Consider the following 16901-nt stretch of genomic DNA (forward strand, 5'->3'; position numbering starts at 1 on the left):
CCATCCATCCATCCATCCATCCATCCATCCATCCATCCATCCATCCACACACCTGACCAAAAGCCCCAAGACCGCTCGGCTCTGGCATCCCGTAAACCCTTTCCCCCCTCTAGACCGTAAGCTCGTTGTGGGCAGGGAATGTGCCCCTTTATTGTTTTACTGTACTCTCCCAAGCACTTACTACAGTGCTCGGCACATAGTAAGCGTTCAATAAACACGACGGACTGACTGATTTAATAATGTTGGTATTTGTTAAGCGCTTACTATATGCAGAGCACTGTTCTAAGTGCTGGAGTAGACACAGGGAAATCAGGTTGTCCCACATGGGGCTCACAGATGAGGTAACTGAGGCCCAGAGAAGTTAAGTGACTTGCCCACAGTCACACAGCTGACAAATGGCAGAGCTGGGATTCGAACTCATGACCTCTCAACTCCACAGTATGATTTCACCTCTCAACTCCACAGTACGTACAGGCGCCCACTGTGGACACAGCCCAGGCTTCGATTTCCTCATCAACGGGGATTCTATACCTGTTTTTTAATTTTTAATGGTACTTGTTAAGTGCTTGCTATGTGCCAGGCACTGTACTAAGCACTGGGGTAGATACAAGCCCATGAGGTTGGACACAGTCCCTGTCCCACATGGGGTTCACAGTCTAAATCTCCTTTTTACAGATGAGGTAACCGAGGCCCAGAGATGTTAAACGACTTGCCCAAGGTCACACAATATTCAGTACCTGTTACCCGTTAATAACAATAATGATTGTGGTATTTGGTAAGCACTACGTGCCAAGCACTGTACTAAGCGTCAGGGCGGATAGAGGCAAATCGGGTTGGACACAGTCCCTGTCCTACATGGGGCTCACAGTCTCAACCCCCATTTTACAGATGAGGGAACTGAAGCATAAAGAAGTGAAGTGACTTGCCTAAGGCCACACGGCAGACAAGAGGCAGAGCCGGCATTAGAACCCATGACCTTCTGACTCCCGGGCCCGTGCTCTATCCACTGGGCCGAGCTCTTCTCCCTCCCCTAGTCACTTAACTTCTCTGTGCCTCAGTTACCTCATCTGTAAAATGGGGATTAACTGTAAGCCTCACGTGGGACACCCTGATTACCCTGTATCTCCCCCAGCGCTTACAACAGTGCTCTGCACATAGTAAGCGCTTAACAAATACCAACATTATTATTAGGCTGGGAACCCCGTGTGGGGCAAGGGCTGTGTCTGATCTGATTGTAGCAAATCTACCCCGATGCCTAGCACACTGTTTGGCCCACAGTAGGCCAAACTTAGTATCTAAGTGCTGGGTGGAATCGAGAAAGAAGATCCAACCGGAACCCCTGCTCTCGAGGCCCTCCCGATCTACTTTGCCGCCGCAAAAATAGCTTTCTTACTGCATTTCCGACTCTGCCTTTGCTCTCACGGATCAAGGGTCACCTTAAGCCCGGCAGCAGAATTTCCAAGAGGCTCCAGCTGCTGTTCCCCTTGTGCCCGGCTCACAAATAGCCCACCTATATTCAGTGCTCCGCACCCTGCCATCGGACCCTTCTAAGCGGGAGCTGTCAGCTAAGATTTCATTTCCTATCGTAGCTGGAGGACCAAAAAAAAAAAAAAAAAGGAGGCACTCCTCACTGTCCCAGAGGATACCAAAGGCACAGAGACAGCTTGCTGTTGGAAGGGTTTATGTCTTCTTAGTGTTGTACTCTCCCAAGCGCTTAGTACAGTGTCCTGCACACAGCAAGCGCTAAATAAGTACAGCTGAATGAAGTACGACCGACTGAATTCAGAGACACGGCCTGCGTTTCTGATAGGTGTCTCCAATTAGCAATCGACCAGCGATAAAATACGTACAAGTCCAAATACCCCTTGATCTGGCCCAGAGAGACGCAGCATTCATTCGATCATATTTACTGAGCGCTTACTGTGTGCAGAGCACTCACTGGAAAGTACAATTCGGCAACAATTCGGCAACAAACAGCATGGTCTAGTGGCTAGAGCCCGGGCCCGGGATTCAGAAGGACCTGGGTCCTAATCCCGGCTCCGTCACTCGCCTGCCACTGGACCTCGGGCAAGTGACTTCACTCCTCCGCGCCTCAGTTCCCTCATCTGTAAAATGAGGATTAAGGCCGTGAGCTCCATCTGGGACACGGATTGTGTCCAACCTGATTTGCTTTTATCTACCCAGCGCTCAGAACAGTGCTTGACACATAGGAAGCACTTAACAAATGGCATCATCATTCATCAAGGGATAAGGGGCAACTGTTGGGGAGAGCTGAGAAGTGACTGAATCTGGACCATCGGGTACATGTGGGCGGAAAGGGATGGCTAAAATTGCAGCATTACTGTCTACACTGCTCGCTCCTTGGGGACACGGAATGTGTCGGCCAACTCTGTTATAAGGGACTCGCCCATGTACTCCTTACAGTGCTCTGCAATCAATCATTGGTATTTAGTGAGTGCTCAACCACTAATAATACTACTGTGGGAGTATAAAAATACTACAGGGAGTGCTTAATACGTAATAATGATGCCCATTTACTTGTTTTGATGTCTGTTTCCCCCTTCTAGACTGTAAACCCAGTGTGGGCAGGGATCGTCTTTATTGCTAAAATGTACTTTCCAAGCACTTAGTACAGTTCTCTGCACACAGTGAGCACTCAATAAATACGACTGAATGAATAATAATTGCGGCATTCGTTAAACTCTTACTAAGTGCTAAGCACAAAATTATCTCGTTAGAAAAAGTCCCTGTCCCTCGTGGGGCTCACAGTCTCAATCCCCTTTTTACAGATAATAACAGTAACTGTGGTATTTGTTAAGCGCTTCCTATGTGCCAGCCACTGTACTAAGCGCTGGGATGAATACAAGCAAATCGGGTTGGACATGGTCCCTGAACCTAATGGGGCTCACAGCCTTAATCCCCATGAGCTTCATTGTGGGCAGGGATTGTCACCATTTATTCTTGTATTGGACTTTCCCAAATGCTTAGTACAGTGTTCTGTGCACAATAAGTTCTCAATAAATACAATTGATTGATTGATTGACTAGAGAAGGGGCTCATCCCGCCTCTGCCACTTGTCAGCTGTGTGACTGTGGGCAAATCACTTAACATCTTTGTGCCTCAGTTACCTCATCTATAAAATGGGGATTAACTGTGAGCCTCATGTAGGACAACCTGATTATCCTAAATCTACCCCAGCGCTTAGAACAGTGCTCTGCACATAGTAAGTGCTTAACAAATATCAACATTATTCCCACAATTGGGCCTGGGGGAGGGGCGGAGGTCTGGGAGCCTTGGGCCACCCACTGCACCTCTCTGAGCCTCAGTCTCCCCCATTTGTAAAATGGGGCTGAGACCCCAGCCCTCTCTCCATCTCTCCCCCAGGTCTTCCCCTCTAACCTCCAGGTAGGTCAGACACAATGTCTGATCCCATTACTTTTTTCGTTTTGATTTTTTTGATGGCATTTGCTAAAGCGCTTAAAACATGCCAGGCACTGTTCTAAGCACTGGGGTAGATACAAGATTATCAGCTTGGAAGCGGCCCTTGTCCCCCATGGGGCTCATGGTGTCAGATGGGTAACTGAGACACAGAAAAGTGAAGTGACTTGCCCATGTTGACACAGCAGACAAGTGCCAGAGTCAGGATTAGAACCCAGGTCCTTCTGACTCCCAGGTCCATGTTCTATCTATTCACTAGGCCAAGCTTCTTAAAATAATAATAATTTAATTTTGGCATTTGTTAAGCGCTTACTATGTGCAGAGCACTGTTCTAAGCACTGTATAGATACAAGGTAATCAGGTTGTCCCACGTGGGGCTCACAGTCTTAATCCCCATTTTCCAGATGAGGTAACTGAAGCAGAGAGAAGTTAAGTGACTTACCCAAAGTCACACAGCTGATAAAGGGCGGAGCCAGGATTAGCACCCACAACCTCTGACTCCCAAGCCCGTGCTCTTTCCACTGAGCCACGCTGCTTCTCTAAAGTATCTACCCCACTGCCTATCACAGGGTAAATGCTTCACAACAGGATGAAGGCATATGAGCTTACACTATTCTGCCACTTAATAATAACTAGAATTTATTAACCGCTTACTCCCTGATGAGTACTGAATAATCATTCATTCATTCATTCAATAGTATTTATTGAGCGCTTACTATGTGCAGAGCACTGTACTTGGTGCTTGGAATGTACAATTCGGTAACAGATAGAGACAATCCCTGCCCATTGACGGGCTCAGAGTCTAATCGGGGGAGACAGATGGACAAAAATAAGACAACAGTCACAATAAATAGAATCAAGGGGATGTACACCTCGCTCGGGGAGTCGCGTAACTGATCCATAATAAGTATGGACACCGTCCCTGTCCCACATGGAAGTCACAGTCTAAGTAGGAAGAACAGGTATTTCCACTTCATTTTACGAATGAGGAAACTGAGGTACAGAGAAGTAAAGTGACTTGTCCACAGTCAAACAGCCGACAAATGACAGAGCTGGGATAGGCACCCAGATACTCCAATTCTCCGGCCCGTGTTCTTTCCGCTAGGCGACACTGCTCCAATCTGTTCAGAGATCCTTCGGTCTGGACAGCTATCTGACCTTTCCACTGATGTCGGTATTCCTAGAGGAACCTCCTTCAGGAAAGTTCCAGCCAGGAAATCCATCAATCAATCCATGATATCTATTGAGCGCTTACTGTGCCCAGAACACTGGACTAAGTACTAAAATAAATTACAAGTGGGGGAAGCAACAGATCATAAAGTTATGTATATAAGTCCTGGAAGGTGAGTGTATTTAATAATAATAATTATTATTATTATATTTGTTAAGCACTATGTGCCAAGCTCTGTTCTAAGCGCTGGGATAGATACAAGCTAATTGAATTGGACACAGTCCCTGTCCCACATGGGGCTCACAGTCTCAATCCCCATTTTCCAGATGAGGGGACTGAGGCCCAGAGAAGTGAAGTGACTGGCTCCAAAGTCACACAGCAGACAAGTGGCAGAGCCGGAATTAGAACCCAGATCCTTCTGACTCCCAGGCCCGTGCTCCCTCCACTAGGCCTGGGAGGGCAGACAGGGAAATGAGAGCTTAATCGGAGAAAACCCCTTGGAGATGTGATTTTAAATAAGGCTTTGAAGGAGGGGAGAGTGGTGATCTGTCCGATCTTAGGGAAGGGTGAGAGGGGAGTTCCAGGCCAGAGAGAGGATGTGGGCAAGCTGTCAGCGGTAAGACTGACGAGAGAGAGGGAATCCAACCGGCAGCCTCAGCCACAACACACCTGCACAATCTCGCCAACCTCTTGCCTCTGGGTAGGTCTAGTCGAACCATGCAAGAAAACGGCCATTGATTTTTCTACATGCTAAATCTCCTGAAGAGTTTTGAATTTGACTTGATCCTTTGCTTTGAAATGTGGTTTTGATAATGTTTGGCAGCTAGCCAATGTGTTTCCATGTTGAACTGAAAGCATCATGTTTCCACAATAATCGTATTTATTCAGGAATCTGTTTACGACGGCTTCTTCCTCGCTGCTTTCGAACATACTCATGTCTCCCCTATTCTAATAATAATAATAATAATACTAACTGTGGTATTTGTTAAGCGGTCACTTTGTGCCAGGCACCGTTCTAAGCGCTGAAGTAGAAACAGGCAAATTGGTTTGGACACAGCCCCCGTCTCACAGAGGGCTCACTATCTTAATCCCTATTTTACAGATGAGGTAACAGACATAGAGAAGTTATGGGACTTGCCCAAGGTCACACAGCAGACACGTGGCAGAGCCTGGATTAGAATCCAGATCCTTCTGACTGCCGGCCCGGGCTCGATCCTAAAAATCCCACCCTTGACCTCACGGCTCCCTCCAGTTCTCGCCCCATCTCCCTCCTACCATTCCTCTCCAGACTCCTCAAGTGAGTTTCCTACGCCCACTATCTCGAGTTCCTCTCCTCCAATTCTCTCCTTGACCCCCTCCAATCTGGCTTCCGCCCTCTACACTCCATAGAAACCGCCCTCTCAAAGGTCACTGGTGATTTCCTTCTTGTCAGATCCCATAGCCTCTACTCCATCCTAATCCTCCTCGACCTCTCAGCCTCTTTCGACGCTGTCGACCATCCCCTTTTCCCGGAAACATTATCCAACCTCGGCTTCACCGATATTATACTCTCCTCTCTCTCTGGACGCTGCTACTCGGTCTCTTTCCCCAGCAACTCTTCCTCCAAACCTCCCAGAAGAGACACATCAAGATAACAATGAGGACACCAAAATTAAAAATTTAGCTGGAAACAGATCTGAATATACACTGGAGAGGCAGACCTAGGCAGACCTAGTTAAGCGCTGAGGTAAATACAATACAATCAGCTCAGACACAATCCCTGTCCCACGTGGGGCTCGCAGTCTGAGTGAGGGGGACAATGAGCAGTGTGGCCTAGGGGAGAGAGCCCAGGCCTGGGAGTCAGAAGGGCCTGGGTTCTAATTCGGCTTCTCCACTTATCTGCTGTGTGATTTTGGGCGAGTCACTACACTTCTCTGGGCCTCAGTTCCATCATTTGTAAAATGGGGGTTGCGAATGTGAGCTCCATGTGGAGCAGGAACTGTGTCCAACTCAATTTGCTTGTATCCACCCCAGCTCTTAGTACAGTGCCTGGCACATAGTAAGTGTTTATTATTATTAATAATAATAATGATGTTGGTGTTTAAGCACTTACTATGTGCAGAGCACTGTTCTAAGGGCTGGGGTAGATACAGGGTAATCAGGTTGTCCCACGTGAGGCTCACAGTTAATCCCCGTTTTACAGATGAGGTAACTGAGGCACAGAGAAGTGAAGTGACTTGCCCACAGTCACACAGCTGCCAAGTGGCAGATCCGGGATTCGAACCCATGACCTCTGACTCCCAAGCCCGGGCTCTTTCCACTGAGCCACGCTGCTTCGCAGCTTAACAAATTCCGCACCTATTATTTTTCATTCATTCATTCATTCAATCGTATTTATCGAGCGCTGACTGTTTGCAGAGCACTATACTAAGCGGTTAGGAGAGCACAATCTAACAATAAATAGACACGTTTCCTGCCCCCGACGAGCTCACAGTCCTGAATCCCCATTTTACAGATGAGGAACCTCAGGCCCAGGGAAACTGAAAGCCGTGGCCGGTCTGTGCCAGCCGGCAGCAAGCCTCTGACGGGAGGACCATCCCAGGGGCGGCCCCCCGCCTAACCCACCCCTAATAATAATAATTACTAATAATAATTATGGTACTTGTTCAGCACTTACTACGTGCAAAGCATTTGTTCTAAGCCCGGGGTAGAGACAAATTAATCAGATTGGACACAATCCCTGTCCCACATGGAACTCACGGTCTTCATCCCCAGATGAGGTCACTGAGGCCCAGAGAAGTGAAGTGACTTGCCCAAGGTCACACCGCAGACATGTGGCAGAGCCAGAATTAGAACCCAGGATCTTCTGCCCCCAGGCCCTTGCTCTTCCCACTAAGCCACTCTCCCGCTTGTTCTCCCCTCGTCACGCTCCACCCTAGCTCACTTCGGGCTCCACCTGCAGCGAGGCAGGGGTTAGAAGAAGGCCAAGTGGAAGATCGAAACTTTCCACGCCGGGATAAAACGGGAAAGGTTCAGCCCGCTGACTCAGAGGAGGCCGGAATGTGTGCGTTGGGTGGGGTGGGGGATCGCGTACACTTCCAAAAGTTTGAGGCTTACAATACCCGTCCTACTAGAGCAGGCAAAAAAAGAAGCACCGGTTTGCGTTCGCCGAGCCAAAAAGGAATGGAAGCCCCTCTCTCTCCCGCACCCCACCAAACCCCTGCCACGCGGAGCCTGTTCTGGGTCCGGTGGAGCTCGGGGGAGGGGGAAGCAAGCAGCCTGCCCTCTGACCCCATGATATAATAATAATAATGTTGGCATTTGTTAAGCGCTTACTATGTGCAGAGCACTGTTCTAAGCGCTGGGGTAGATACAGGGTAATCAGGTTGTCCCATGTGAGGCTCGCAATCAATTCCCCATTTTACAGATGAGGTAACTGAGGCCCAGAGAAGTTAAGTGACTTGCCCACAGTCACACAGCTGACAAGTGACAGAGCCGGGATTCGAACCCATGACCTCTGACTCCCAAGCCCGGGCTCTTTTCACTGAGCCACGCTGCTTCTCATGATATGGGAAAGCGCCCGGGCCTGGGAGTCAGAGGACATGGGTTCGAATCCCAGCTCTGCCACGTCTGTTGCGTGATGTTTGGCAAGTCACTTCGTGTCTCTATGCCTCATCTCTAAAATGGGGATGAAGACTGTGATCCCCATGTGGGACAGGGACCTTGTCCCACCCGATCACCTTGTATCTACCCCAGCGCTTACAACAGTGCTTGGCGCATAGTAAGCACTTCAATACCACACTAAATATCACGGATTGACTGCATACAGCAGTGCTCAATACATATACGTTCTAATGATCACCCGCTTGACTCCAGGGGCTTAATTAATTCTGTAATTATATCTGTAATTTTATTATAGCTATAAATTTATTTACTTATATTGTCTGTCTCTCCCTCTAGACTATAAGCTCGTTGTGGGGAAGGAATGTATCCATTTATTGTTATATTGTACTCTCCCAAGCATTTAGTACAGTGCTCTGCAAACATTAAACATTAGAGAAGCAGCGTGGCTCATTGGAAAGAGCACGGGCTTTGGAGTCAGGGCTCATGAGTTCGAATCCCAGCTCTGCCACTTGTCAGCTGTGTGACTGTGGGCAAGTCACTTAACTTCTCTGTGCCTCAGTTCCCTCATCTGTAAAATGGGGATGAAGACTGTGAGCCCCCCGTGGGACAACCTGATTCCCCTGTGTCTACCCCAGCGCTTAGAACGGTGCTCAGCACATAGTAAGCGCTTAACAAATACCAACATTATTATTATTATTATTATTATTAAATGTGGCCGATTAATAAAGCATGGGTCTGGGAGCCCGGAGGACCTGAATTCTAATCCCAGCTCTGCCACCTGTCTGTTGTGTGACCTTAGGCAGGTCACTTCACTTCTCTGTGCCTCAGTTTCCTCATCTGTAAAATGGGGATTAAGACTGTGAGGCCCCACGTGGGACATGGACTTGTGCCCAACCCGATTTCCCTGTCTCCACCCCAGCGCTTACAACAATGCCTGGCACTTGGTAGGTGCTTAACAAATGCTATTTTAAAAAAAAGTAAGTGCTCAATAAATACGACGGACTATAATTCTATTTTTCTATTTTAATGCTATTGATGCCCATCTACTTGTTTTGTTTTGTTGTCTGTCTCCCCCTTCTAGACTGTGAGCCCGTTGCTGGGTAGGGATTGTCTCTATCTGTTGCCAAATTGTACTTTCTAAGCGCTTAGTACAGTACTCTGCACATAGTAAGCACTCAGTAAATACAATTGAATGAACGACTTCCTGGCTAATTTCTTGATTCCGGCCATAGTGTACAGTGACCAGATCCCACCCCACTCCTCACTTCTCCCAAGAGCCACAGGCCTCCAGAAAGGACAAGGACAAATCAGATGGACGACTGACTGGCTGACAAGGCTGCGGGGACTACCTGGCCCAAGCTGCTATCTCTGTAATTTATTTACCTTTTTATTTATTTGTATTAATGTCCATCTCCCCCTCTAGACTGTGAGCTTGTTGTGGGCAGGAATATGCCTTTTTGTTATTATATAATAATAGTAATAATGTTGGTATTTGTTAAGCACTTACTAGGTGCCAAGCACTGTTCTAAGCCCTGGGGTAGATACAAGGTCATCAGGTTGTCCCACGGGGGGCTCACAGTCTTGACCCCCATTTTACAGATAACTGAGGCACAGAGAAGTTAAGTGGTTCGTCCAAGGCCATAGCAGACAAGTGGTGGAGCCGGGATTCTAACCCACAACCTCTGACTCCCAAGCCCGTGCTCTTTCCACTGAGCCACGCCGCTTCTATGTACTCTCCCAAGCACTTAGAACAGTGCTTTGCCCACAGTAAGTGCTCAATAAATACGACTGAATTAATGGGAGGAGTGTATTGTGCTCCCGATATTCCACGGAACCAGCACAAAGCGGACTAAGCTAGAATGGCCCCCGCCACCGCAGCCCAACCAAATCGCTTCCGTTCGAAAACCAACCAGCCGAGAGCCTCAAAGGCAAAGCTGCTAGCTCACGGCATAATTACGGCATGTGTTACACACTCACTATGTGCCAAGCACTCCGGTAGATGCCTTGTAAGCAGATGGGGTACTGTCCCTGCCCCTCAAGGGGCCTGCGGAATAAGGAGAGGGAATAGGTATCTGAAGCAACGTGGCTTGGGAGGAACAGTTGTATGTCCACAGGGCCAGGAGAGATGTGGGGTCCACATCCATTTCTTCAGAGAGACAGTATTTAAAAATAAAAACGGGATTTGTTAAGTACTTATTATGTGCCAGGCACTCCTACTACACACTGTATTATATCATACTCTCCCAGACACTTAGTACGGTGCTCTACACACAGTAGGTGCTCAATAAATACGACTGACTGACTGGGGTAGATACAAGATCATCAGGTTGGACACAGTCCATGTCCCACACGGGGCTCACAGTCTTCATCCCCATTTTACAGATGAGGGAACTGAGGCACTGAAAAGTGAAGTGAGTTGCCTGAAGTCACACGGCAGACAAGTGGCGGAGTCAGGATTAGAACCCAGGTTCACCGACTCTTAGGTCCATACTCTTTCCACCAGGCCACACTAAGCAGTCTAGTGGATAGAACACAGCTTCCGATCCTGGTTCCACCATTTTATCTGCCATATCTTGGGTAAGTCACTTCACTTCTTTGGGCCTAGGATTAGAACCCAGGTTCACCGACTCTTAGGCCCATACTCTTTCCACCAGGCCACACTAAGCAGTCTAGTGAATAGAACACAGCTTCCGATCCTGGTTCCACCATTTTATCTGCCATATCTTGGGTAAGTCACTTCACTTCTTTGGGCCTCGGTTTCTTCATCTGTAATACAGGGATTGAATCCCTGTTCTCCCTCCCTCCCAGGCGTGAGCCCATTGTGACACTGCCAGGAATGGGCCCGGCCTCATTATCTTGTCTGCTGGGTGTCCTTGGGCAGTCATTTCACTTCTCTGCACCTCTAGACTATAAGCTCACTGTGGGCCGGGATCCTATCTACCAACTCTGTTATAGTGTACTCTCCCAACCGCTTAGTACAGTGCTCTGCACAAAGAGAGCGCTCAATAAATATCAGTCGTCAGTGGGGGAGGAGACTTGAACTTGCCCCTCTATAATAATGATGATATTTATTAAGCGCTTACTGGAGAGTAGACCATTAAATCAGGGATTGTCTCTGTTGCTGAATTGTACTTTCTAAGCGCTTAGTACAGTGCTCTGCACACAGTAAGCGCTCCATAAATACGATTGAATGAATGAAATCAATACAGCCCTGTCTCACGTGGGGCTCACCGTCTAAGGTGGAGGGAGAACAGAGATTTAACTCTATTTTACAGATGAGGAAACTGAGGGACGGAGAAGTGACTTGCCCGAGGTCACGCTACAAGAAAGTGGCTGATTAGATTGGAAGATCCTGGTGGGGGAGGAGGGGTGTACTTCCTAATTCTACTGTACTTTCTCAAGTGTTTATTACAGGGCTCCTCACAGGATAAGCACTCAAATACCACGGGTGACTGATTAGCCATTTGAGCCTGGTTCATCTCGGAATCCCATGTCCTTCCACTAAGCATCGTCGACAGATGGGGGCTTGATCAATCATTCAAACAGATTGTATTTATAATAACAATCATGGTATTTGTTAAGCACTTACTATGTGCCAAGCACTGCACTGCTGCCCCCTCAGTTCTTTGCCTCAATGTTCTCTGATCCCGGTTCTCTGCCCTGCAGGTCTCTGCCCCCCGAGTCCCTGCTCCCCCGAGGTCTTTGCCACCTGGCTCTCCACCCCCCCCCACCCTCCCCCACCCCCGTGTGTCTTCCCGCTTTCTGGCCCTCAGAACCTCTAGAGCCCCACATTCTAGATGCACTTGTTCCATAGTGCACAGTGCACATCCACAGTGAACCCCAGCCCCCACCTCCGGGTCACCCCACAATGTCCCGGTTACTCCGAGAGACGGAAGCAGGGCAGAGAACTGAAAGAAATACCAAACTCGAAGCCCAGCTGGGGCGTCCTGGGGGCGAACAGAGGATGGGGGAACCCCCACATCACTATCCAACCCCTCATCCTCATCCTCCAAGAGGCCTTCTGTCATTTAGCCCTCCTTTCCTCTTCTCCCACTCCATTCTGCAATGCCCTGATTCCCTCTCCCTTTCTTCATCCTCACTCCCAGCCTCACAGTTCTCATATCCATATCTCTCAGGCCTTCCCAGACTAAGCCCCATTTTTTCTCATCTCCCACTCCCTTCTGCATCACCCTGATTTGCTCCCCGCTCCCGGCACCCGCCAACAGCCCCACAGCACTTATGTCCATATCTGTCATTTTATTTATTTGTATTGATATCTTCCCCGCCGGCCCCACACTGTAAGTTCATTGTGGGAAGGGACTGTCACTGTTTATCGTCGATTCATTCATTCATTCAGTCGTATTTAGTGAGCGCTTACTGTGTGCAAAGCACTGTACTAAGCGCTTGGAAAGTGCAATACAGCATAAAGACAATCCCTGCTTACACAGGCTCATAGTCTGTGGGGGGAAGGGGGAGAAACACACCAGTGCAAGTAATCAGGCATCAATATAAATAGGATTAAAGATATATGCATATACACAAATGGGCTGTGGGGTGGGAGGAGGGGGGGAGAGAGAGAGTCGCAGTGATGCAGGGGGGGGGAGCTGAGGAAAAGCGGGGTTTAATCTCAAAAGGCCTCCTGGAGGAGGTTTGCCTTCAGTCGGGCTTTGAAGGGGGGAAGAGTGTTCGTTTGGTGGATTTGAGGAGGGAGGCCATTCCAGGCCAGAGACAGGACTTGGGCCGGGGTAGGCAGCGCGACAGGGGAGATGGGAGGTCCACTGAGAAGGTTAGCGGCACCAGAGGAGCGGGGAACCCGGGCTGGGATGGAGAAGGAGAGAAGAGAGGTGAGGTAGGAGGGGGCAATTGTGTTCTTTCCCAAGCGCTTCGTACAGTGCTCTGCACAGAGTAAACGCTTAATAAATACGATTGGATGAATGAATGAATGCTCTGCGTACAGTAAGTGCTTAATATGATCGAATGAATGATCCTCACCTACAGATGGATGGGGAGGGAGGGGGGTGCTGGTCCGCAGCTCCTTCTCCCCACCATCAGATGGAGGGATGAGTCATAGCCTCAGTCACAGTGGGCGCGAGTCCCCTCCCTCTCCCCAGGGCCCCCTTTCAGTAGCCCAGCTAGCCACCCGGGCAAGCCAGGGGCAGGGGCAGATCTGGTCCAGACTTGGGGAGGCGGAAAAGGAGATGGAGAGGAGACGGAAGGAGCAATTATGGGGAGGAGGGAGCTAACGAGGTTGCGGCGGAATTGGCAGAGGAAAGGTCTGCTGTGGCTACCCCTCCCCAGCAGCCACTGGGGACCCCCCACCCAAAGTCTTATCTACAAAACCAAATGTTTTGAAGCGTTGGAAATGGTTTTAGGGACAAAAGATCCCTATTACCACAATTCGGAGGTCCTGGAGGGACAATGCCCTCCCCACCCACCCCCCAGCATCCTTCCACTACTATGGGGATGAGGAACCTTGGAGGAGTAGAGGGAGGAGGAGGAGGATGAAGAGGAGGAGGATTCCTGGGGTGCCAGCAGCCCACCTCCAGGCATTTCTCGGGGTGTCGACTCAGGAGGGGCGGGGAAGCGGGGTCAGTGGAGGGATTGATGCTGCCGGGCTCCCCATCGGCGGGGACCCTAGGGGGCCACCCTCCGCCCCCCACCCCCATCCCTAGCTCGGCAGGACCACATCAGCGCTGCGGTGACAGATGGAGCTTCACGGGGCCTGGCTCCAACGCACAGGCCGGGGGGGGGGGGGAGGCAGGGGGGATGGGCGGGGGGGGGGGGGGCGCCTGGCATTGCTTGCGGTCTGAAAATACATAGCATTTTTTCCTTTCTCTCCCCCCCGCCCACCCCCAAGCTCTGCTTCTTCCCAGCCCCGCTCCCCTGTAACCCCCATCTCCCCGGTGGCCTTTCGGGGTCACCAGAGAGGGTCGGATGCCCTCCTCCCCCATGAACCCCCAGTCTCCGTTTCAGGGTCCCTGCCCCTCCACGTCCGTGTGTGTGTGTCTGTGTGTGTGCTTACACCGGGCCCAGTGTGTGTGTACGTGTACTTACACCCCACCCCCCACCCCGTCAATGCCATTTCAGGAATTCGCTGCCATCTGCTCACCAGCACGGCCCCCAATAGCCCCGATCCGACCCCTCTCTCCAACCCCTTCCCCAAACCAACAGAAAGCGCCCCTCTCCCCTCTTTCTTCGGGGTGCAAAAATCTAGAGGTCATGGGGGCCTCCTCTTCCCTCCCATCCAGAAAACCGGGCCCCACCACCATCACCCCGCATACACACACACACACTGACACACAGAGACACACAGAGACACAGAGAGACACAGAGAGAGACAAGGTTCTCCGTTCTTTCTGAAGCCAAGTGGGAGGCGCAGTGGGGGAGAAATCTGATCGGTTCTACTAAGGGAGGAGAAGAGGAGGGAGAGGAGAAGAGGAGAGAGAGGAGAAGAGGAGGGAGAGGAGAAGGAAGAGGGAGGGAGAAAGAGGGAGGGAAAACGAGGGAGGAGGAGGAGGAGCTGTAGGTCTGAGGGCCTGCGGCCTGGCCGCCTCCGGACTCCCGCGGGCGCTGAAAATTCATTCATTCATTCCATCGTATTTATTGAGCGCTTACTATGTACAGATCGCTGTACTAAGCGCTTGGAATGGACAACTCGGCAACAGATCGAGACAATCCCTGCCCAATGACGGGCTCACGGTCTAATCGGGGGAGAGGGACGGGCAAAAACAAGACAACATCATCACGATAAATAGAATCGAGGGGATGGACATCTCATTCACTACATAAATAGGGTCATCAAAATATGTACAAATGGGCAAAATGATGCCGCTGACCAACGAAGGACAGAAGGGGGGAGAGGAGGGGAAGGGGTGTGCGGGGTCCAAGGGGGGAGGAGGGGCAGGCTGCCGCAGGGCCGGGGGTCGGGGGAACACAATGCGGGGAGGAGGGAAGGACGGGGAGGGGGCTTCTCTCTCTCTCACTGATACACACACACACACACACAGAGACAGGTCTGCAAGCAGCTGCCCCCCCCCCCCCCCGGCCGCCCCTGCCCCTGCCCCTGCCCCGCGGTGACCGGCCCGAGCTGCCGGTCCCGGGACGGGAGGCGGATCCGGGAGGATGGGGGGGGTCCTCCCGGGGGGGAGGTCCATCTGTCCGGCCTCGGCCCCCCCGCCCCAGCCTGGCCGGTCCCGGGAGGGGACCGGGAGGGGGGTCTGACCTTCTCCTGGGCGCGGGTCAGCTTCTTCTGCATGTTGCTGGCGATCTTGCCGGCGCTGACTCCCTTGCTGCCCAGCTCAGCCATCTTGCGGGTGCGGGGTGCGGGGGGTGCGGGGGGCGCGGGGGTGGCGGGGGGATGGGCGGAGGAGGAGGAGGAGGAGGAGGAGGAGGAGGAGGAGGAGGAGGAGAAAGGAGGGCGTCGGGAGGTGTCTCCCGGTTTGCGTGTGGGTGTGCCGGTGGAGCCGTGTGGCGCTCCGGGGCCGTGTCCCTGCCGGCCTCCCCCCGGGGGGCGGGCCTGGGGGCGGGGCCGGGGGGACCGTTGGCCACAAACAATGGTCATCGCCGCCGCCCCCCTCCCCCCGCCGGGCGGGGCCGGACAAGACTCCGCCTTTTAAAGAGGCGGACCCCACCCCCCCCCAACCTCCCCCTCCCACCATCACCGACCCCCGACCTACAGCCCCCCTTACAGGGGACGCGCTCCCCCGCCTCCCTCCTCTCCCTCCTCCTCCCTCTTCCCTCTCCTCCTTCTCCTCCTTTCCTCCTCCCCCTCCTTTCCTCCCTCCTTTCCTCCCTCCTCCATCCTCCCTCCTCCTTTCCTCCCTCCTCCTCCATCCTCCTCTCCTCCTCCTTCCTCCTCCCCTCCTCCCTCGCTTACTACTCCTCCCTCTCCTCCTCCCTCCTCCCCTTCCTCCCCCTTCCCTCCGTCCTCCTCCCTCTCCTCCTCCCTCCTCCCCTTCTCCCTTTCGTATTCCTCCCTCTCCTCCACCTCCCTCCTCCCTCCTCTCCTCCCCCTCCTCCTCCTCTCCTCCCTCCTCTCCTCCCTCCTCCCTCTCTTACTCCTCCTCCCTCTCCTCCTCCTCCCTTCTCTGTCTTCCTCTCCTCTCCCTCCTCCTCCTCCTCCTCCTCCCCCCCTCCTTCCCCCGGGTTAGAGGGGAGGGTTAGAGGAGGAGGAAGAGGAGAGGGGAGGGGAAGGGGAGCGTGGCTCGGTGGCCAGATCCCGGACTTGGGCGTCGAAGCTCGTCAGTTCTCTCTCACTCACTCACTCACTCACTCACTCACTCATTCATTCATTCAACCATATTTATTGAGCTCTTATTGTGTGCAGAGCACTGTACTGAGCGCTTGGAAAGTACAATTCGGCAACAGAGAGAGACCATCCCCTACCCAACAACGGGCTCACAGTCTAGAAGGGGGAGACAGACAACAAAGCAAAATGAGTAGACAGGCATCAATAGCATCAAAATAGATAAATAGAATTATAGATATATACACATTATTAATAAAATAGAGTAGTCATTCATTCAATCGTATTTATTCATTCATTCATTCAATCGTATTTATTGAGGGTTTACTGTGTGCAGAGCACTGGACGAGTGCTTGGAAGGGACAATTAAGCAACAAATAATAATAATGATGATGGTTGTATTTGTCAAGTGCTTACAATGTGCCAAGCACTGTTCTAAGTGCT

General features: G+C 51.3%; 1 protein-coding gene across 7 annotated transcripts in view; it reads right to left on the minus strand.

Moving 5' to 3' along the window:
* Nucleotides 1–15553, minus strand: part of BIN1 (bridging integrator 1) — a 154088-nt gene extending 138535 nt beyond the window's left edge. For all 7 annotated transcript variants that reach the window (XM_029061829.1, XM_029061827.1, XM_029061819.1 and 4 more), the window contains exon 1: nt 15435–15553. In XM_029061829.1, the coding sequence (XP_028917662.1) occupies nt 15435–15518 (84 nt within the window). In that variant the 5' untranslated portion in view covers nt 15519–15553. The remainder of the gene's footprint in view (nt 1–15434) is intronic.
* Between the last annotated feature and the right edge of the window lie 1348 nt (nt 15554–16901).

Source organism: Ornithorhynchus anatinus, chromosome 1 (assembly GCF_004115215.2).
Source record: "Ornithorhynchus anatinus isolate Pmale09 chromosome 1, mOrnAna1.pri.v4, whole genome shotgun sequence".
Taxonomy (NCBI): domain Eukaryota; kingdom Metazoa; phylum Chordata; class Mammalia; order Monotremata; family Ornithorhynchidae; genus Ornithorhynchus; species Ornithorhynchus anatinus.